Genomic DNA, 24,203 nt, shown 5'->3' on the forward strand with positions numbered 1-24,203 from the left:
AAGCAGAGCTATTGAGCAGACCAGCTTCAGTGAGACTCCAGCTGGTGGCTTGATTGAATGCCCTAGACCAGGATACAGTCAGGAAGATATATCCCAAACTTTACGATGAACTCGGGCTAGTACAGAAGCCACACGTCATTAAACACAAGTCTGATGTGAAATAATTTTCACTGAAAGTAGCTTGAGGGGTCCCATTACTGCTCATGGACAAAGTGAAGAGAGAGCTTGAAAGAATGGAGAAGCTTGGAGTTATCAGCCACATAGAGAGGAGCCAAGAGAATGGTGTAGGTGGCATGGTGATAGCACTGAAAAAGAATAAAGAAGATGTTCGCATTTGTGTGGACTTGACACCTTTGAATGGATCAGTGTGCAGAGAAAAGTTTAGGTTTCCTTCAGTGGATCAAACCCAAGGCATGCTCACTGGTGCACATTATTTCACTAAGTTGAACGTGAACATGGAATTTTGAAAATTGTCCAAAGAATCAGCTCTGTTCACAACATTGATCATGCCATTCAGGCATTACAATTTCAGCTGCCTACCCTTTAGTATCTCCTCTGCCCCGAACACTTCCAGAACAGAATGGTGATTGAGGTTACCACAGGCCTGGAAGGAGTTGTCTGCCACATGGATGATATCCTCATTTTGGGGACCAACATGATGTGAGGGTCCATGCAGTCCTAGAATGAGCAGAAAAGGCAGGGTCACTCTCAACATAGCAAAGTGAGAGTTTGGAAGGAGGCAGGTGAAATTTCTGGGGTACATCATCTCAGCAGAAGGCCCGAGACCAGACCCAGGCAAGACATGAAGGAGCCAACAAACATTCGTGAGCTCAGAAGTTTCCTTGGTAGGGTGAACCAACTGGGCAAGTTCATACAAAACCTGGCTGAAAAGGCAAACCATTGAGAGACCTGTTGTCGAAGAAAAAACAGTGGAACTGGGACATGGGCAACAGAGGGCATTTGGTAACCTTAAGTGAGAGCTATCATCCATACCAGTCCTTCAGCTGAATGATCCAAATAGGCAACTGAGAATATCAGCTGATGCTTCATCATATGGACTGGAAGCAGAATGAATGCAGAAGGATGGAGACAATTGGTCACAAGTCACTTATACTTCCAGATCGGTAACAGAAACAGAGCAGCAGTTCGCAAAGCTCCAACAAGAGGCATTGGCACTGACTTGGGCTTATGAGAGGTTTACTGATTTTATTTTGAGACTACAGTTCGAGTTGGAGACAGACCACAAACCACTTGTGAGTCTGCTAGGTGGGAAAGCGCTGGATTAGCTGCCACCACAGATACAGAGGTTCAGGATGAGGCTGATGAGATACTCCTACACAATCCCACACACACCTGGGAAGAACCTCACAACTGCAGATAGACTCTCTCGCTCCGCACTACAAGACGAAACCACGAGTCCTAACAAAGACCTCATGAAGGGCACCAATATTTACGTTGAGACAGTGACGGAAAACCTTCCAACAAGCGACAGATACCTGACAGAGCTCTGAGAGCTGACAATGTGTGCATGCAGATCATGAAATATTGCATTGGAGGCTGGCCAGACAGAAACCAGTTACAAGGACCAGTCAAACACTACATGCAAGAGAGGGCTGTTCTGAGTGTGCACAATGCATGACTCCTGTATGGTACGAGACGAGTTATTCTGACTAACATGCGGAACACGTTCCAATCAAATAGTGTGGTGGCCAGGTCTGACTCATCATGTAAGTGAGATTGTCTTGAGGTGCAGAGAGTGCATACAGGAAAGGAAAAATATAAGAGAACCGCTGATGCCGAATAAATTCCCTAACAGGCTATGGCAAAAACTTGGAGCAGACATTTTCATTCTTGGAGGGAACACGTACTTAATAGTGGTGGATTATTGCTCTTGATTCTTAGAAATAGCATAACTGAGCCTGACACAAATTTCCGATGCAATTGCTCATTTAAAATCGATATTTGCGCAGCATGACATTCCAGAGACATTAGTAAACGATAACAGTCCACAATTCTCTGGACAAAAAATAAAAGCCTTCACAGCAGATTATGGGTTCAAGCAGATGTGACCAATAGCCCCAAGTATCCACAATGCAATGGTGAGGCAGAACGAGCAGTACAAACAGTAAAGAACCTGGTCAAGAAGGCAAAAGATCCTTACCATGCACTACTGGCAAACAGAGACACATCGCTGAGCAATGGCTACAATCCAGCCCAGTTGCTAATGGGATGTTGCCTTCGCACAACTCTACCAACCCTTCCAGAGAGGTTGCAGCCAGAACTCCCAGACCTGCTACAACTCCAGAACAAGGAGAGAGAGAAGAGGTGTAAGAATGTGAAGTGGTATAACAAGAGACACAGAATGCACTTTTCCAGGAGGTGAGGTGTGGATCTCCGATGCAAGACAGCAAGGTACAGTAACTTCCATACACCACAGCCCATGGTCATACATGGTTAGCGGACCACAAGGGACACTGAGACAGAATTGCCAACATCTCGTTCCCATATCAGAGTCTCCAGGTGAAAAGCAACAAGAGCACAGGCCAGAAACGAACTCTCCTGCAAAGGCAGGTCCAGAGACTCTGCCGACTGTAACACAGAGTTCGCCTGAAATAATAAGGACGAGATGATGGCGAGAGACCGCAGAGACTGAATCTGTAGAGACTGTAAAACACCCAGAGTCAAGAAAGACTTGTGTATTGCAAATGTTGTATGTGAATTTGTATCGGAATGCATAAAGGTAACCGGAGCAGGTGAAGCCACAGAAAAGGGGGCTTCGAATGCAAAGGGGGATGTGGTGTAACACATGGCCAGGTGAGACTCTCAGGACAAGCAGGGAAAAGCCTGCGCATATAGATATTCACTAAGTGTGTGGTTAAAATAAAGCAAGCTAAGAATGTGACTCCAGGCTCAAGGTAGTTTTTATTAAGAGCGTGTTTGAACCCAAAAGGACACATAACTCTGGCTTGATCGATCAATGTATCTTCTATTCACAAAGGTATATTTTTATTAATGAGAATCATCACCCCTCTTGCTTTTGAACCAAAGGAAGGTGATATAATTTGTCCCACCCATCCTCTTTTTAATTTATCATGTTTCAATTTGGTAAGATGTGTTTCCTGCAAAAAGATTACATCCACTTTTAATTTCTTTAATTATACTAAGACCCTCTTCCTCTTCACTCGTCTGTTTATCCTGTTAATATTGACTAATAAACTTTAGTGTTTTATCCATACCATTTTTCACACAAATATTGTATAACAATAATGTCTTCCCAATTTTCTAAATACTGTCATAACATTTCCCTATTAAAAGACATTTCTAATACATACATTTCCCCTGAAGAAACACACACACATCCCTAGCTCTGATGTCTTCCACAACTTCTTTCATTTTCTTTACCTTCTCTAATTATATCTCTCACCACTGATTCCATACTCGTAAAACGACTGTATAAAGTTTCCAACATATTCCGGATGGAGGCTGTATCTTGGGCTGACTCCCCAGCTCTGCTGGCTTCAGCCCATCCCAAGGCTCCTGTTAAGTCCCTCCTCACCAGGCTTCCACTCAACGTTCCTGGCTGAGTAGACGCTTCTTCAGTTTTTGGTCTCAGTTGCCTCGGTCATTTAGTCCTTGCTTTATCCATTTTGACAATAAAAACTGCTTTTAAACCGTCTTTCTAATACTTTCTGCGGAGAGCTTTTTCAAAACACTTCTGCTCAGCTCATTCGTATGGCCTTGCCCTTGGAGGGTGATTAAAACTGCTGAGAAGATCAAGGGGGCCTCCCTTTATTGATGATATATACTCGGGACAGTGCTTAAGGAGGGCTCAGAGAATCATCAAGGTCCCTTACCATCCTGCCAGCAGTATATTTGAGACACTACCTTCAAGGAAGAGGTACAGGACCATAAAAACCAGGACTGCCAAGCAGGGAAGCAGTTTCTTCCCACAGGTGGTGATATCGCTTTGTGTATTTGTCATTTCTGTGTAGGGTGTACTGTGTGTCTGTGTGTGTATACTATGGTCTAGAGATTGCTGTTTCACCATGTTGTATTAGGGTAAGGCAACTTGTCCGTGAACTACTCTTTGCAGATGATGCCACTTTAGTTGCCCATTCAGAGCCAGCTCTTCAGCGCTTGACGTCCTGTTTTGCGGAAACTGCCAAAATGTTTAGCCTGGAAGTCAGCCTGAAGAAAACTGAGGTCCTCCATCAGCCAGCTCCCCACCATGACCACCAGCCCCCCCACATCTCCATCGGGCACACAGAACTCAAAACGGTCAACCAGTTTACCTATCTCGGCTGCACCATTTCATCTGATGCAAGGATCGACAACGAGATAGACAACAGACTCGCCAAGGCAAATAGCGCCTTTGGAAGACTACACAAAAGAGTCTGGAAAAACAAACACCTGAAGAAACACACAAAGATCAGCGTGTATAGAGCCGTTGTCATACCCACGCTCCTGTTCGGCTCCAAATCATGGGTCCTCTACCGGCATCACCTACGGCTCCTAGAATACTTCCATCAGCGTTGTCTCCGCTCCATCCTCAACATTCATTGGAATGACTTCATCACCAACATCGAAGTACGCGAGCTGGCAGAGTCCGCAAGCATTGAATCCATGCTGCTGAAGACCCAACTGCACTGGGTGGGTCATGTCTCAAGAATGGAGGACCATCGCCTTCCCAAGATCGTGTTCTATGGCGAGCTCTCCACTGGCCACTGAGACAGATATGCACCAAGGAAGAGGTACAAGGACTGCCTAAAGAAATCTCTTGGTGCCTGCCCCATTGACCACTGCCAGTGGGCTGATATCGCCTCCAACTGTGCATCTTGGCGCCTCAAAGTTCGGCGGGCAGCAACCTCCTTTGAAGAAGACCGCAGAGCCCATCTCACTGACAAAAGACAAAGGAGGAAAAACCCAACACCCAACCCCAAACAACCAACTTTCCTTTGCAACCGCTGCAACCGTGCCTGCCTATCCCACATCGGACTTGTCAGTCACCAACGAACCTGCAGCAGACGTGGACATACCCCTCCATAAATCTTCGTCCGCGAAGCCAAGCCAAAGAAGATTAGGGTTAGGGTTATATACAATCATCTGACAATAAACGAACGAGACAAAATAGACTATGAAAGTACATGAGCTTCCTTTAAAAAAATATTTGGATGACGATGAATTGGAGAGATTGAGGGTCATCGACCTAAAGCAAGCAAGTGGGATTAAAGTAGAAGGCCTCGTTGGTTATCATGGGCAAACTGGACTGTCGGCCTGTTTCCATGCTGTAATGACTTACAAGTTGTTATATGCAAAGCTGTGTCACGAGATCCATTCTAACGTCAACTGATAAACTGCTCTAAAAAGTGTTCAATGGTTATTTTCATGAAGCAAGCAGGAAAAAGGTAAATTTACAAAACTTCCTTCTCAATAAACAAAAGTAGAAATGCTTGAAGAGCTCATCCAGTGCAGCACCATCAGTGGAAGAGGCAACAAGACAATAATTTAGGTGCAGGTTGACTGGCTGAGCTCTTTGGCATTTCTGTTTATTTCACATTTTTCTGTGTCAGAACCCTAGAACACAACAGCATAGAAAGAGGCCCTTTGGCCCATCTAATCTGTTCAGAGCTATTATTTTGCCAAGTCCCAATGACCTGCAACTGGACCATAGCCCTCCCATTCATGTGCCTATCCAAATTTTTCTTAATATCAAAATGGAGCCCGCATTCATATTCTAACCTTGTGCAAACACAAAGCAATCATGTATTGGAGAAAATGGTTTTGTTCCCATCTTCATTAAAGGTTGAAAGGTTACTTTAATTGTCACCTAATAATACAGTATATTAAAATGTATTCTACATGATACATTTCAACTTTTGTCTGCCATATTATTACGCTGAATAGTCAGGAAATCATCCTCAAATAGACCATAATTTAACTCGTTTGAAAAGTTACATAAGCCTGAAGCACAGGGCGCAGCATTGTCTGGACAAATCACGGACCTTTTGGATACTTAAGATACTTACCCCCACAGCAATTCTTGTCACTTTAGCAATCTTGGGGGAGTTTATTACATCAGATAGCTTCATCTCATCCTGGAATATGTCTCCATCCGTTATCACAACAATAAACTGTCTGGCATTCTTTTTGGAGCCTTGTGCTTCATTGAATAGGTTGTCTCTGAACATACAAGAAATGTAAAGGTACAGGTTTCAGAGGACAATCTCACTGGCTTTTTAGCATCATAAATATTTGTCCTTTCCAGATTAAAAAAATCATTTTTATTGCATGGTGATTATTTTGAAATAATAATGTTTCAGCTCAAGAAACATGGTTGTTGTCAATTTTCCAAGTCATACTGTACAACAGATCAGAATTTATCTAATTATTTATTGATTGAATCTTTTATTTAAATTTTCCATACATGTAGTTAGCAATTACTTAATACAACAATAAAGTTAAACTTTCACTGCAAGCAAAACAACCACTGTAGATGTTTCATAGAATGTATTGTCATTTGGAGCATACTGTCTGGGATTGAATTCAGGGGTGGGAGGTTTAAGCTGCAACTGTCCTGGTGAGGCCACATCTGGAGTACTGTGTACAATTCTGGTCTCCTTACTTGAGGAAAGATATTCTGGCTTTCAAGGCAGTGCAGAGGAGGTTCACTAGGTTGATTCCTGAGATAAAGGTTAGGGTTAGCCTCTGAGGAGACATTGATTCATCTGGGACTGTACTCGCTGGAATTTAGAAGAATGAGAGGGGATCTTATAGAAATGTATAAAATTACGAAAGATTAGATCGAAGTAGATAAGTTTTTCCCGCTGGTGGGGAAACTAGAACTAGGGGAAATAGCTTCAAGATTCAGGGTAGTAGATTTAGGACAGATGAGGAGAAACTGCTTTTCCCAGATGGTGATGAATCTGTGGAATTAGCTTCCCATTGAAACGGTGGATGTACCTCAGTTTATAGAAGACAAGGTTGGATAGATTTTTATAGAGAAGGGGAATTCAGGGAATATGGGGAAAAGGCAGGTAGGAAGAGATGAGCCAATCATTAAATTGAATGGCGCAGCAGATTTGACAGGCTGGCTGGCCAACTCCTAGTCCTTATGACTGAAGAACGGAAGAGGCTCAGGAGTAATTTTCAAAAGAAAACAATGAACAAACACTTGAAGTAGGAAATCAAGGTTTGGAAAAAATAACGAGGAGGTGGATTTAAATGGTTAGTTTGTTCAAGACATCCTTCTGTACTGATTAATTCAGCATGGCTCATACACTGTACACTGTGCAAGGGAAAAATGGATACAACATGTAGACATGAAGTGAAAGACTTCTGAATCTTTTTGAAATTGCCTCCCAAACAAGTGCTTGGACATATTGATGCTCACACAGTGAGAGCACAACAAAGAAATGACAACAGAATATTTCATACTCACAGAACATGTTGTATTGCAGAGGCTGTCTTTGTGACTTTACCCAATTGAGACATATTTCTCACAGTTGAGAAAATTCCAGAACTCAATTCCTGACTATCCTTCAGGTTAAATATGGTTTTAATTTCTTTACCATATTGAACCAAGGCAAATTCACACTGTCAACGGAAAAGTAATATTAATTAGTGTCTATTCAAAAATAACAATATATTATTTGGAACTTACTTGAATTTGGATTTAAAACACTTCGAGGTTAACAAACAATGAAAGGCACTGTCTAATAAAATGTTACAAAGCAGGTGACATTTGTTGTTCAAAAAGGCCTGTCAGAGATAAGCAAGATAGAGATTTAGTGAAAGAATTTTTCAGCTTAACATTTTGGCAGTTTAATATGAACAGGTGACATTTTTTTTAAAAAAAGGGAAGAACTGGAGGAGCAGAAATATCTCAAAGTTGTTGAGTTGGAATGAACTCCCAAAATAGAGATGGGGCAAGGACTAGAGATATCAAAAAATGAAGAGAGTCTAAAAGAAAGCCATGCACACTAAAGGTATAATAGACAGATTAGAGTCTTGCAAGAATGTGTGTAAATCTCAACTAATAACTATATAGAGTGAAACCCCTGTTATCCAGAATTCAAGCAAATGGCAAGTGAAGGAAAATAAATAAAGAAATAAATTGGACTTCAGATTTTAAAAAATTGAAATAAAAGTTTAAAATTGTAAAAGTAAATGTTCTCCAATGTAACACATTAACCATTGCTAAAGATTGAAAATGGGAGCAAATATTCAGTCAGTGAGGGCCTCGGTCGGGCTTTGCTCGTAGCAGCTGTTTGAATCAAGTTGTGTGAAACAGCGATGGCATCGCCCAGGAAGAAGAGCGGGTTGACGCCGCTCACCATTGGGGTGACTCTCTTAAAATGTCTCTTTATCCCTGCTTAATCAAAGTCTTTATCTTTATTAGTATATTATTAAGTATATTAGGGGTGTAACCCCTAATGTTGAAGTACTCGAGATGGCAGAGGTCGACAGCATCGAGTCCACGCTGCTGAAGATCCAGCTGCGCTGGATGGGTCACGTCTCCAGAATGGAGGACCATCGCCTTCCCAAGATCCTGTTATATGGCGAGCTCTCCACTGGCCACCGTGACAGAGGTGCACCAAAGAAAAGGTACAAGGACTGCCTAAAGAAATCTCTTGGTGCCTGCCACATTGACCACCGCCAGTGGGCTGATAACGCCTCAAACCGTGCATCTTGGCGCCTCACAGTTTGGCGGGCAGCAACCTCCTTTGAAGAAGACCGCAGAGCCCACCTCACTGACAAAAGGCAAAGGAGGAAAAACCCAACACCCAACCCCAACCAACCAATTTTCCCTTGCAACCGCTGCAATCGTGTCTGCCTGTCCCGCATCGGACTTGTCAGCCACAAACGAGCCTGCAGCTGACGTGGACTTTTTACCCCCTCCATAAATCTTCGTCCGCGAAGCCAAGCCAAAGAAAAAAAGTATATTAGTAAGGCTTTATAAAACTTTGGGGAAGTGGAGGGGTTAATTATCTATAAGGTTATTATTCGTCTTTCAGGCTGCTCCGTGGAGGGGGGAGGAACTTACAGATGCAGCGATAGTTAAATGTTTTCAAAGAAAGTGACTGTGAAAATAACGTAAAATGCCTTAAGGTTTATATATTCATGCAGTGATGTCCAAGAGACCACATTGTGGGGACCAAAAGCAGCATGCTAAATTGAAATCATAAGGAAGGTTTAGGTTCTTGTCGAATAGGAAAGGAAGACCAAGTGTTCCATCTCTTCCAGTCGCTTGAGCAGGTACTGCAAAAGGGGTTGTGCTTTGGAGAAATGAATAAGTGAACCATGGTAATAATGTAAAATCACAGTGCTGAAGAAACTCAGCAGGCCAAATAGCATACTTTATAGAGCAAAAATAGCGATACATAACCAACATTTTGGGCTTGACCCCTTTCAACAAAATATGAGCAAAATGTAGGCAATCACCTGAACCTTGATGAAAGGCTCAAGCCCAAAATGTTGGCTTTATCTTTGCTAAATAAAGTATGCTGTTCGACTGGCTGAGTTTCTCCAGCACTGTGTTTACTTCAACCACAGTATCTGCAGACTTTTGTGTCGTGGTAATAGCTTCCAGTGAATATCCAGTGGGAATTACTTCAAATCACAATACTCACCATCCAATTACCTGTCACCTTAACTCTTTATCCTACATCTGTTCTCAGCCTCTTAAACAATTACAAGAAAACCCAAAATAAGGTCAAGATACAGCAAACCACCTTCCAGCCCTCAGGATTCAACAAAGAAGTCAACATTTTCAGATAATCAGCTTTGACTTGGCTGTGTCAACTCTGACCAGTTCTGATGAATAATGATCAACGAGTAACATTAACTCAGTATCATCCTCTCCATCAATGCCATCTGATCTGCTGAACATTTCATACAACAGAGCAGAGAACAGTGCAGCAGGTTCTTCAGTCCACATGTCTACGTCAGAGATCATGCCTTATTTCAACTCAAACTTTGGTGCTTGTACATTTACAAATCCTTCTATTCTCTGCATATTCATTTTGTCATTCTTGAAGCTTCTGAAATGCTATTATTGAATCTGCTTCTATCAGTACTCTCACCAGTCTTCAGGCACCCACCACTCACTGTCTGAAATAATTCGCCTGTAAATCTCCTTTAAATTTCTTACCCTTAAATTTCCCTTAAATTTCCCTTAAATTTCTTCCCCCCACCACCCCACGACCCCCCTTCTCCATTACCCTAAACACATATCTTTTAGTCTGTACCATTTTTATCTGAGAAAAAATACTGACTGGTTATGTCCTCAGTGCCTCTCAAATTTTTGAAACTTCCATCTGAAGCCATCAATGATACCAACAAAACAAATCCAAATATGTTCAACCTCGCCTTAGAGCTCATATCCAGGTAACATCCTGTAAATCTCTTCTGTACTGTTTTCAAAACCTCCACTTTCCTCCTGTAATGAGGTGACCACAATTCCAAACAATATTCAAATTGAAACCCAAAAAAAGCTTTATCGAACTTCCATATTTTTGTACTCAGTGATCCACCCATGAAGGCAAGCATGCCATACACTTTCTTTACCTTCCTATCATGGTCACCTTTAATGATCTATGGATCTGAATCTCCAGATCCCTCTGAATATCTGTGGCTTTGAGTTCTGCCATTAACCCTGTATATTCCTTTACATGTAACCTCCCAAAGTGCAATACCTCACACTAGGCATTTCTCTGCCTATATCCATAAATTATCTATATCCTTTTGTATTCTTTGACAGCCTTCCACTCTGTCCACATTTCCACCAACTTTACTGTCATCTGTAAACTTTCCAACCTATCCACCTACTTTTTCATCCAGATCATTTTTATAAATAACAAACACCAGGGGAACCACCAACCTCTGTAATCCACGGGCCAGCTAATCCCAAATCCAATTTTCACATTTTCTGGTTTTATTCATGGGTTATCATCTTATTGAGCCATCCCCCTATTTGAGTCCTGGTTGTTTTTGTTCCTTTTGTACTGACAATACTCGCACTGCTGGTGTGGTTATAAGACAGCTTTAATAAACTGATATGTACACTAAGAGGTCTCATCTCTCTGCAAGATGAACCTGGAAGGCTAGACCGTAGCTCTGGAATGCTTTATAGACAAGGTCACCGGAATGACCCCTGGTGACCTAGTGGTGTAGTTACAGATCACCACACCTTTATTTTAAATAGTTAACATTTTCTTTTTTGAATTTCATCTATACATTAGCCCAAGTTCCATACTTTTGGAAGTTATCAATTAATTACCTCAATGCATTTTTTCCAAATGTTTCTTGTTATGTTTATAATAAAGTCTTTTGCAATTTGAAAATCACCAGGTTTAATACTTCCTGATCCATCCAGAACAAATGCAATCTCTGTGCCTAAAAAACACAAAATCTTTATCAGTACATGTGAAATAAGTACGCATCACATCAACTCAATTTTGAGAATCATCATTTATAAATTTATAAAATTGGATGGGCTTTGATGATACCTTTGTAGCTAGCATTCGACTAGACAAATTCTCATTTTACCAAGAAACACTGAAACTCTGAAGGAATTCAATAGGCCTCACCGTGCCCATAGGAGGTAAAGATATATAATTAATGGTTCTAGCTTGAGCACTTTTTCAAGGTTCTGAAACATTGGTTATATACAGTAAAACCCCTGGTATCTGGCACCTATGGGGATTGGTGGATATGTGTATTTTCCAGTTGCTTGAGACTTACTCTCAAGTTGCCTAACTAATACACAACATTAAGGATAAAGGTTAAAAATACTAAACTGTATTGATATGAAACAAACCTCACTTTCACAAATATAAAAACTTTAAAGCATTTTAGTTTATTTTCAGTCATTTAACTGTCGTTACATCTGCAAGTTCCTCCCCTTCCACAGAGCAGCCCGAAAGATTAATAACATTATTGATGATTAATCTCCCAAGTTTACAGATAAAGCCTCTGACCAGAGCAACTCTTACTGGTGGCTTCAATCATCTCTTCTGCTTGGACAATGCCATTGTTGTTTCACACAACTTTATTCAAACAGCTGCTTTGAGCAAAGCAGGACCAAGGCACTCGCTGGCTGAATATTTGCTCCCATCTTCACCAAAGGTTCATGTGTTATTTTAGAAAACATTTACTTTTACAGTTTTAAACTTATGTAGCGTGTGAGCTATACAAAGTGTGGAGTATGAATGACACACACACAATTGAGTCAAGGACAAAGACTGATTTATTTATTGCTCTGCTAGCTCTATATATATTCACTCCCTCCCTCTGATGACAGGAGTGATGTCATTGCAGTGCCAGCCTCCGACTGGCCTGCGTTCCTGCCATTGCCTGCTGTTTCCCGCTGTGTGGAAGGTCACGCGGGATGACAGCCATTGGTCCCTACGGGTCACTCGCTGTCGCCGCGTTCGCCAGCCATTTTATGAGCAGTGTCACAACTCAGTTTGCAGGCCGCAACAAGACCCCCCCCACCCCCCCCCAAGAACAGCTGATCAGAGAGTCCATTGCCGCTACTGGTGGCCTACCTCTGCATCACGGGGGATGAGTCTCAACTGACTGGCTAATGACTACATGAGTCAGTTACAGGCGATTGAGGATAATGGTCTCCTCTTTCCTGGCAATGTCCAATACACACATCGACCCGTTATCCACATGGCCCCTTGCATAGCCTTTGGAGGGGTGCCTGGTACGGTCCCCTTTGCACTAAAACATATTCACAGGTGTGCAAGTCCTTGGGGATGAAGGATTTGGCCTGGCTGTGCAGCAGGGGCTTTGAGGTACCCTCGGGTACCTCAGCTGTTTCAGTGCCACCATGGAGGTTTCCCCATCCTTGACGGTGAGAGCTCATCAAGAACTCCCCCGGTATTACTAAGGGTGCGCTGTCAACCATTTCTGTGGCAGAGACATTAAAGTCCTCTTTCAGTGCAGTGTGTATTCCCAGAAGGACCCAAGGCAGTTCATCCGCTCAGTTGGGCCACTTAAGATGAGCCATCAGGGTTGCTTTTAAGTATCTGTGGAACTACTCCATCAATCTGTTGGCCTGTGGATGATATGCCATGGTATGGTGGAGTTGGGTTCCAACAGTTTGGCTAGTGCCACACAGAGCCCCGAGGTAAACTGCACTTCCCTGTCGGAGGTGATATCTTCTGGAACTCTGAACCTGGACACCACAGGTGTCTGTAGTTATATCGGCCATCGAGAATGCCTCAGGCCTCCTCATGGAGCTGTCAACCATAGTGAGGGGTTATTTCACCCCAAGGGAAACCGGTAGCTGTCCCACGATGTCGACGTGGACATCTGTTTAAGGAAGGTTTAGGGGTGATATCAGAGGTAAGTTTTTTTTTACTTAGAGAGTGGTGGTGCCTGGAATGCATTGCTTGGGATGGTGGTGTAGGTTGGTTTACTTGGATCATTTAAAATAGTCTTAGATAGGTACATGGCTGTAAGAAAAGTAGTGTGAGGTAGGGAAGGATTAGATTGTGTAGGTTTACATTGGTTGGCACAACATCATGAGCTGAAGGACCTGTACTGTACTGTGTTATTCTGTTCATATAAAAGTCCATGAAAGTGACCACACAAGTCAGTGGGGTGGAGAAGGCGGCATATGGTATGCTTGTTTCCATAGGCTGTGGCATAGAACACAAGTTTGGATGTTATGATAGAATATTACAAAACATTGGTGGGATTGTACTTGGAGTATTATTTGCAGTTCTGTTCACACTTTGGAAAGAATGTGTGTTGCAGGGAGTGATGTCAGTAAAACACGATGTTGGAGAGCTCAGCAAGTCAAACAGCATATTTTTATCACAAAGAATAACATTCTGGATAAATGTGAGCTGATGCTTTTTGGTAGATCAAACTTGAAGGAAGAGTACATAGATAATGGTAGGATACTTAACAGTGTGAAAGAAAAGAGGGACCTTGGGGTCAAAATTTTAAGGTCGCCGTGCAAGTTGATAAGATAGTCAAGAAGGCCTATGGAATGTTGGGCTTCATTAATTGAGGGATTGAGTTCAGGAGTCGTGAGATAATGTCGCAGCTCTATAAATCTCTGGGAGACCACACAGAATATTGTGTTTCGTTCTGGTTGCCTCACTACAGGAAATATGTAGAAGCAATGGAGAGTGTGCACAGGAGATTTACCAGGATGTTGCCTAGTTTAGAAAGCTAAATAGACATATGGCAATGTTAGCAGAGCTGGGGCTTTTGTCTTTGGAGCGAGCAAGAATGAGAAGTGACTTAATTACAAGATTATGAGAGACATTGATTAGACAGACAACGCCTTTTTCCCAGGGTGGGAGTAGCAAACAACAGAGGAAATCAGTATAAAGTGAAGGGAGGAAAAATTAGGGGCGACATCAAGGGTATTTTTTTTAATATGCAGAGAGTTGTGGGGGCCTGGAATTCATTGCCAATGGTGGGTGGTGGAGGCTGGATCCATTAGAGATACTCACGAGACTCTTTGACAGGCCAAATGATGAAAGAAAAATAGAGGTTTATGAGGTAGGGGAGGGTTTAATTTATTGGGTTCTTTTGGTATAAATAGGTTGGCATAAACATCATGGCCAAAGGGACTGTACTGCGTTGTAATGTTCTATGTTCTTTGTTAGGTTAACAGGTCTATCATTTAATTTCTACTGCCTCCTTCCTATTTTAAATAACAGTGTGACCTTTGCTGTTTTCCAGTCCCCTGGAACCATGCCAGAATCTATTGATTCATGAAAGATCATTACTAATGCTTCCAAAAATCTCTGCAGATGATTTCTTCAAAACCCATGGGTGCATTCCATCTGGTCCAGGAGGCATATCGATCCTAGGACCATTCAGCTTCCCAAGCAACTTCTCTCTTGTGACTGCTGTGACAGATTCTAGATATGTTTTAGGGAGATAAATTGGGGCCGGTTTTTTAGCGTAGGTCACATACAAACACTTTAAAACAGATCTTATGTAAAATACTGGAGATCTGCTCATGCTAGACATTCTGGCACCAAGAGTCTTTGCAAAAGCTTTGGAGAGTGCCCAAGAGACATCACTAATGGATTGTTGTTTACATAAAGGACCAGGTCATTCTGGACTGGTCGACCTACTTGTGATATGCTCCAGTCTTTTAGTTAATATAAGCCTTGGTTTGGATCAACAAGTCTTTGATTCTTTCGTCACGCTCTACAAGTGTAAAAGAAGTATGGCAGATTTGATAGAGAGAATCTTAATTAGGGTACAGATGGAGTAAATGTAGGTAAGCTTTTTCCACTGAGGATAGGTGAGATACAAACTAGAGGACATGGTTTAAAGGCAAAAGGGGAAAAGTTTAGGGGAACATTATGGCAAACCTTTTCACACAGAGAGTGGTGGGAGTGTTGAACAAGCTGCCAGCAGGCTCAATGCAGGTTCCATTAAAATACTATTGGATAGGCACATGGATGTAAGAATTTTGGGTGTGAGGTAGGGAAGGATAATATTGATGTGAAGTAGATTTACATAAGTTGGCATTACTTTGTGAGCCGAAAAACCTGTACTGTGTTCTTTAAGTGTCCAGATAAGCACCCAAATAGTCCAGGTATTGAAAGCTACAGGCCAAGTACTGTATGATGGGATTAATATGGATAGATGTCCAATAGTCATCTTACAGTACAGCTCCATGTCTATGACATCATCAAACTCTTGCCCATCTTTGACCACTTTCTACCACTGTATAAGAATTCAATCAGGGAAGTCAAACATGACCACCTCTTAACAATTGTTTGCAAAGTGAAACTAATTATTGCATTATCATAGAATAGCTACAGCACAGAACACCTTTCGACCCATCATATCCAGACCAGAAGAATGCTCAAAGTAACGTTAGCCTTTGGCCCATTGAGCCAGCTCCACCATTCAATAAGATCATGGCTAAGCTGGTCACGGACTCAGCTTCAATTACCGACCTGTTCCTCAAAACCTTTAATTCTCCTACTAATCAAAATCTATCTGGGTCTTAAATGTATTCAATGAGACAGCCTTCACTACTTCACAGATTCAGAGAAAAGCAGTTTCTCCTCATCTCTGTCTTAAATCAAATCCCCTGAATCTTGAGGATATGTTCATTCATTCCATCCCCTGGTTCCTTCTCTGTCGCCTTGTAAAATTTTCCTCAACCCATATTTATGCAATTTTCTCTTGAAGGCTACAATGGAACTTGCCTGTGCTTTATTTAGTACTGTTACGAGCCCAGGGGACCCCAAAACCCAACAGCAATAGATATTCACCAAGACAAATGGTTAAACAAAAGTTGCTTTTAATTATCTTTAAACATGAAAACAAAATCACAATTTAACTTATCACTATTGACTTAACTAACCTAACTTAATCCCCATCTAATTCTAAGCGCACGAGTATGTAATGTATGTACAAGTTCAGAAAAGTTCTTTGATTCACAGTCCAATCTCACTTCTCATTCCTCCAAGTTCACTGATTACGGGCAATTCTTAGACTGTGCACAGAATTCAACATTTATGAAGATCACCAGGCTTTGGTGCTTGAAAGGTAAATGGTTACCGCTCAGGAAGGTTCTTGTCAGTTTTCAGAGAGATTCGTTGTATGCTGAACATCATAACATAACATAACAATTACAGCACGGAAACAGGCCATTAGGCCCTTCTAGTCCGCACCACACCAAACACTCCTCTCTAGTCCCACCTACCTGCACAATGACCATAACCCTCCATCTTCTTCTCATCCATATACCTGTCCAGCTTTTTCTTAAATAATAAAATTGACTCTGCCGCCACTATTTCTCCCGGAAGCTCATTCCATGCCGCTACCACTCTCTGAGTCAAGAAGATCCCCCTCATGTTACCTCTAAACCTCTGCCCCTTAACTCTTAACTCATGTCCTCTTGTTTCAATCTCTCCTACTCTTAACAGAAATAGTCTATCCACATCCACTCTGTCTATCCCTTTCATAATCTTAAATACCTCTATCAAATCCCCTCTCAACCTTCTACGCTCCAAAGAATAAAGACCTGCTCTGCCCAATCTCTCCCTGTACTCTAGATACTTCAACCCAGGTAACATTCTGGTAAATATTCTGCACTCTCTCCACTAATTTTCCAAAAATTAGGCGACCAGAACTGCACGCAGAACTCTAAATTAGGCTGCACCAACGCCTTATACAATCTCAACATCACCTCCCAACTCCTATATTCCATGCAATGATTGATAAAGGCCAGCATACTAAAAGCCTTCTTCACCACCCTATTCACATGAGTTTCTACCTTCAGGGAACGATGTACCGTTACTCCTAAATCCTTCTGCTCTTCTGTATTCCTCAATGCTCTCCCATTTACTATGTATGTCCTGTTCTGATTCTTCTTACCAAAATGAAGCACCTCACACTTATCAGCATTAAATTCCATCTGCCATTTTTCAGCCCACTTTTCTAATCAGCCCAAATTCCTCTGCAATCCTTGAAAACCTTCTTCATTATCCACTATTCTGCCTATCTTAGTATCGTCTGCATATTTACTAATCCAATTCACCACCCCATCATCTCGATCATTAATGTATATAACGAACAACAATGGGCCCAATACAGATCCCTGAGGCACACTACTGGTCACCGGCCTCCAACCTGACAGACAATTTTCCACTACCACTCTCTGGCCTCTCCCTTTCAGCCAATGTTAAATCCATTTGACTATCTCAAAATTTATACCTAAAGACTGCACCTTCCTAACTAACGTTCCATGTGGTACCTTATCGAAGGCCTTACTGAAGTCCATATAGTCAACATCCACCACGCTACCCTCATCCACATTCCTAGTCACCTCTTCAAAAAATTCAATCAGATTGGTCAAACAGGACCTTCCGCCCACAAATCCGTGTTGAGTGCTCCTGATCAGACCCTGTCTATCCAGATATTTATAAGTACTATCTCTAAGAACTTCCTCCATTAATTTACCTACAGGCCTGTTACAAGAACTTACAGGCCGATAATTGCCAGGCTTCCTCCTTGAACCCTTTTTAAATAACAGAACCACATGCGCAATACGCCAATCCTCCGGCACTATCCCCATCTCTAATGACATTTGGAAAATTACCGTCAGAGCCTCAGCTATTTCCTCCTTTACTTCTCTCAATGTCCTGGGGAAGATCCCGTCTGGTCCCAGAGACTTATCCACCTTTATATTCCTCAAAAGACCTAACACTACATCTTTCATAATCACATTCTCCATATTTACCCAATTTGCTTTTTTTATCTCTCATATCCCAATATCCTTCTCCTTGGTGAATACCGAAGAAAAGAAACTGTTCAATATCTCCCCCATTTCTCTAGGCTCCACACACAGTTTTCCGCTCTGATTCTCTAAGGGACCAATTTTGTCTCTCGCTTTCCTTTTACCATTAACATATTTGTAGAACCCTTTTGGATTAATTTTCACCCTGCTTGCTATAGTCTCCTCATACCTTCTTTTAGCTTTCCTAATTTCTCTCTTAAGATTCCTCTTACATTCAATGTATTTTTCAAACATCTCCTTAATTCCATGCTTCTTATACCTAATGTACGCCTCCCTTTTTCTTCGAACCAAGTTTCCAATATTCCTTGAAAACCACGGCTCTCTCAAACCTTTTGCCCCTCCTTTTAACCTAACAGGAACATAAAGCTTTTGCACTCTTGATCTTTAAAAGACTTCCATCTCTCTACTACACCCTGCCTATCAAACAAATTGTCCCAATGCACACCCTGTAAGTCCTTTCGCATCTCCTCAAATCTAGCTTTTCCCCAATCAAAAACCTCAACCCTTGGCCCTGACTTATCTCTTTCCATAATGACATTGAAACTGATGGCATTATGATCACTGGACCCGAAGTGCTCGCCAACACTAACCTCCATCACTTGACCCATCCCATTTGCCAACAGTAGATCTAACACTGCTCCCTCTTTGGTTGGCACCTCTACATATTGTTTTCACAAACTCTAATCCATCCAGCCCTTACACAGAATGTGTTTCCAAATCTATATGTGGAAAATTAAAATCTCCCATAATTACAACCCTGTGCTTATCACAAATATCCACTATCTCCCTACAGATTTGCTCCTCTAGGTCTCGGTCCCCTCCGGGTGGTCTATAATACACCCCTACAAGTGTAACCTCTCCTTTCCCACTCCTCAGTTCCACCCAAATAGCCTCCGTGGATGTGCCCTCTAATCTATCCTGCCGAAGCACCGCTGTAATATTTTCCCTGACAAGCAATGCAACACCACCTCCTCTTGCCCCTCCGACTCTATCACACCTAAAGCAACGAAACCCAGGGATATTCAGCTGCCAATCACATCCCTCCTGCAACCATGTCTCACTAATCGCTACCACATCATACTTCCAAGTATCAATCCACACCTTCAGCTCATCCACCTTTTTTACAATACTCCTGGCATTAAAATATATGAATTTCAGAGATTTCCCAATTCTTAATCCCTGTTTTCCCTCATCTTTAAGAACAACATTATTTCCTTTTCCTGCCAATTGCCCTTCATCTTCTTCCAGAGCATTTCTTTTCTCTATCACCTGCCCATCCATATTCAAATACTTACTACAAACTTTCTTTGTTTGCATTCTAACCTTCTCCTTACTGCTCTGTACTATTTTGCTCCCTCCCCCCAACCATTCTAGTTTAAAGGATCCTGAGTAGCCCTAGCAAATACCTCTGCCAGGATTCTGGTCCCCCTGGGATTTAAGTGTAACCCGTCTTTACTGTACAGGTCACATCTTCCCCAAAAAAGGTCCCAGTGATCCAGAAACTTGAAACCCTGCCCCTTACTCCACCCCTTCAGCCACGTGTTAATCCTCCACCTCATTCTATTTCTATTCTCACTGTCACGTGGCACAGGGAGTAATCCAAAGATTACCTCCTTTGCGGTCCTTCTTTTTAATTCCCTACCTAACTGCCTGTACTCACTTTTTAGGACCTCTTCTCTATTCCTCCCTATGTCATTGGTACCTACATGTACCACGGCCTCTGGCTCCTATCCCTCCCACTTTAGGATATCCGGGACACGAGCAGCAACATCCCGGACCCTGGCACCAGGGAGGCAAACCACCATCCGGTTCTCCTTGCTGCGTCCACAGAATCCCCTATCTGTCCTCTTAACTATGGAGTCTCCTACCACTATTGCCCTCCTCTTCCTTTCCCTACCTTTCTGAGCTACAGGGGCTGACCCCGTGCCAGAGGCACAGCCACTGCTGCTCCCCCCAACTTTGATGTCCTCCTCAACAGTACTCAAAGAGGCGTACTTATTGCTGAGGGTTACAGTCATAGGGCTCCTCTCTGGCACCTTACATTTTTCTGTCCCTCTCCTAACTGTTACCCACCTTTCCTCCTCCCGTGGCCCTGGCGTGACCACCTGGCTGTAACTCCTGTCTATCACTTCCTCTGTTTCCCTAACCAGCCTGAGGTCATTGAGCTGCAGCTCTAGTTCCCTAACACGGTCCCTAAGAATCTGCAGCTCGACACACCTAGTGCAGATATGGACATCCGGGAGTCTGGAAGTCTCCAGGACCTCCCACATCCGGCACTCCCAACAACTCACAGCCCTAACACTCATCCTTTACCCCAATGAAGTAGTAATAAAGACTATCTTACCTTAATGTGCAGTGACTCATCCTCAACCTGTGCTCCCACTCACTCGCTTGGGCCGCTCACTCGCTGCCGCTCACAAAAACCTTTCCTTTACTTTAATACATTACCCAATGTGACCACTAGCACTGTCCAATCCTAACCAGTTTCCTTTAATTACTCCCACCTGCACTCGCTATTCAATTACTGTCTCTGCACTGAACAGCAATCCCCACCTAAATTATTAACTCTTAATTAAGACTAAATGACCACTCTACTCACGTCCGTTCAGCACAGCACGCTCCCGCCTCTTCGCTCCTTGCCAACTGGACCTCAACTGAGGTAAGGTTTTCTTTGTTTTTAAAACTCCCTCCCTGCTGACGTCACCACACGCCTGCGCATTAGCCCCCTCCCCCTTTTAAATTTTAACTTAAAATTATATTAACTATTTTAACTTTAAATTTACACCAACAAACCCTTCCCCTTACAATTTAAATAAATAAATACACACCTGACTTTTTAAATATATAGATAAATTAGGACCACTCTACTTACGTCCGTTCAGCACAGCACGCTCCCGCCTCTTCGCTCCTTGCCAACTGGACCTTGACTGATTCCTTTTTAATCAGCCACTTCAGTGTCTTGCTGAAGAAACTTTCCCCTTCAGGGTTCTCCAGATGATCACCTCTTTCTTTCAGATTACCACAGAGTTCCTTTTTGTTTCCCTTATTTCAAGTGAAACATTAGACAGCCAGTCCTCTCCTCTTGCATGAACCACAAAGGCTTTGACCAGGCTGAACTAAGCACTCACAACCCATCTTCCAAATAGGGCTTTCCACAAGCTTGCCAGCTTGTCCTGTTCCAGTCCCAGTTGCTGAACTGTAACACCGTAGAACTGGTCTCTGTGTGTGTGTGTGTGTGTGTGTGTGTGTGTTTCTCTCTCTCTCCCTCTCTCTCTCTCACTCCCCTGAGAAAAAAATCCTGTTTGACTCTCTCTGCTTGCAAGACTACATGACCTTCGTAGAATAGCAAATTCCACTCCAGTCTGCGACTCCAACAAGTTCTTTCATCAGTTGCCTTTTTGTAAACAACAATCCATTTGTGAAGTCTCTTGGGCACTTTACAAAGCTCTTGCAAAAACTCTGAGGCTCCGAGCATTAGCAGAGCTCCAATGTTTTAAATAAGATCTGTTTTAAAGTGTTTATATGTGATCTACACTAAAAAAACCTGCCCCAATTTATCTCCCTAAAACATATCTATATACAATCCAAACACAACATAATCTGTCACAGTAGTCTTAATTCTCTTCTTTATTTTATACCCATGACCTTTATTCCTTGTCTAACCACCAAGATGAACAGTGTCCCATTATCCATTCAGTTCCGACTTCAACTCCATCAAAAGTTACTTCAATCTTCTCTCCTCCAGGAAACAGTATGTCTCATTAATGGGTGACTATAGTCATCTATTCCAGAAATATACTTGTAGATGACCTCAAGACCCTCTCCAATGTCCTTCTGATCATGAAGTGACAAGAATTGAAAATGATATATGAATTACCAGGGAGGAGGTGTTGGCAGCCTTGGAGTCCATAAAGATGGTTAAACATCCTTGGATTTTGTGAAAATATTGAGAAGGAATCAGGAAGCCCCTTGCAGAAATTTTCTGGCTCATGATTGACCACATGTGTAGTTCTGGAGGGTGGCTAATGTACTGTTATTTCAGAAGAGCAGGAAGAACAAGACAGGGAACTGCAGGCCAGCAAACCTCATGTCAGTGGTGGGAAAGTTAATGGAGCATAAAAGGCCATTGGGCCCTTCGACTCTGCTCCACCATTCAAATCGTGGCTTATGTATTTTCCTATGTGCCTTCACTTCATAATCTTTGACACATTTGAACTAATCAGAGATAGTTCGGATGAATTTGCATATGGGCAATTGTGTCTCAAAAATGTAATAGGTTATTTTGAAGACATGCCAAAGGATGGATGAGAGCAGAGCAGTCAACATAGACTTGGCCAAAATGTTTGACAAGGTCCTGCATGGTCAATTCGTCAGGAAAGTTCGATCACTTGGCCTGGCCAATTAGATTTAAAACTGGCTTGAAGGAGGGAGTCAGAGGGTAATGCCAAAAGGTCGAGACTTTCACGCTTTTGTGCTTCAACCTTCATCCTCGAATTATGCAAGCATTTTTTCAAGCTGCCCTGCCATTTTCAATGAGATCTCTCTGCCCCGGAACTCTTTTCTATTACCTATCTCTTCATTCTTCCTATCCAAACCTGCATTATGCTGTCAGCAGTTTGACAGTGGATCATTGGTCTGTTACCTGGGAATTCATCATCTTCGTTCTCCTTCTCGTTCCCGGCGTTGGGGTTGTTGTTGTTGTTGTTGTTGTTGTCGTTGTCGTCTTGCTTGGCTATTTCTGAAACTACATAAACATCTTCTAGTTAGAACCAGGATCTTTAGAAACACAATGGATTACTGATATGGAATCAGAGATGTCCACTCCATTCAGGCTGACCTTTTTTTTTTGCCCAGCTATACTAATCACATTTGCCTGCATTAAGCCCATATCCCCCTTAGGTCGATATCCAGACGCTTCTCAACCATAGTAACCGTATCTGATTCCACCACCTTGTCTGACCATGCATTCGAGATCTCAAGCACTCTCGATGTAGATTACCCACCCCCTCCCCCCAAAATCCCCTTCAAAACCCCTGATCTTCTTCAAACTATGACCTTGTGTTTTTCCTTTCCCCTAGCATGAGAAAATACTTTTTGACTATTAACCTGATTTGTGCCTTTAATAATCTTATATACCTCCATCAGGTCACCCCTCAACCTTCTTCATTCCAGGAAAAACAAGCCCAGCCTATCCAATCTCTTCCCATCACTAAAGTGTTCGAACCCTGCCAACATCCTGATGAATAAAGTGCGAAAGTCTGCAAACCTCTGGGATTGATGCTACGTTCAAGAGGATTGAGGATGCAGAAGTGGAGGGGGAATTGGATCTAATTCAATAGAACATTACCACATGACCTCGAGAGATTATCCTGGAGGGATTGTCCTCTGAAATTATATGGGAATAGGAGAGGGGCAGACATGTTCCTGAGATCATATTATAAGTATTCCATTAGTGAGGGTGAACTCGAAGAACAGATTATAATTATAGAAAAATGCCAGCCAAAACTGTATAATCGCCTTTTTTTTATTCTGAGCACAATCTGCTTCATAAGCAAGAACCATCCTCGATAAAAGCAATCAAGCAAAATTTCAGTTTTCATTCTCAAGGGAGAAAAAGCCCAATTGAAAATAATTAAATCAGCATTTAATTAATAGCTAAAGTAACATAGACCCACCAAATGAGGAAGTTTCAAAAGTATATTTTTCTTGAAGATCTGAAAAAAGTTCTCTGCAAATTCCATTCAAATCTTCTCTATTCTTTTGAAGCCGTTTCCGTTGCTGCCGACAGAGCTGTAACATTATTATAATTATGAGCCTGCATATTCCTTGAGTAATGTTTATTTTATTTGAAGTTAGAGGGAATATTGCAATTTCTCAAATGTTGTTTTTAACTAACCATAATCAT

The 24,203-nt window shown here is 42.2% G+C and overlaps 1 protein-coding gene across 2 annotated transcripts in view; it reads right to left on the minus strand.

The window, feature by feature from the left end:
- The window catches only part of LOC138749613 (integrin alpha-E-like), a 199,320-nt gene that overhangs the window by 149,817 nt on the left and 25,300 nt on the right, over positions 1-24,203 (minus strand). For both annotated transcript variants that reach the window (XM_069911249.1, XM_069911250.1), the window contains exons 5-9: positions 23,974-24,088; positions 22,941-23,042; positions 11,279-11,394; positions 7,439-7,593; positions 6,027-6,180 (exon numbers count right to left, since the gene is read on the minus strand). In XM_069911249.1, coding sequence (XP_069767350.1) covers positions 6,027-6,180; positions 7,439-7,593; positions 11,279-11,394; positions 22,941-23,042; positions 23,974-24,088 — 642 coding nt within the window. The remainder of the gene's footprint in view (positions 1-6,026; positions 6,181-7,438; positions 7,594-11,278; positions 11,395-22,940; positions 23,043-23,973; positions 24,089-24,203) is intronic.

The sequence above is a fragment of the Narcine bancroftii genome, chromosome 14 (assembly GCF_036971445.1).
Source record: "Narcine bancroftii isolate sNarBan1 chromosome 14, sNarBan1.hap1, whole genome shotgun sequence".
NCBI classification, from domain to species: domain Eukaryota; kingdom Metazoa; phylum Chordata; class Chondrichthyes; order Torpediniformes; family Narcinidae; genus Narcine; species Narcine bancroftii.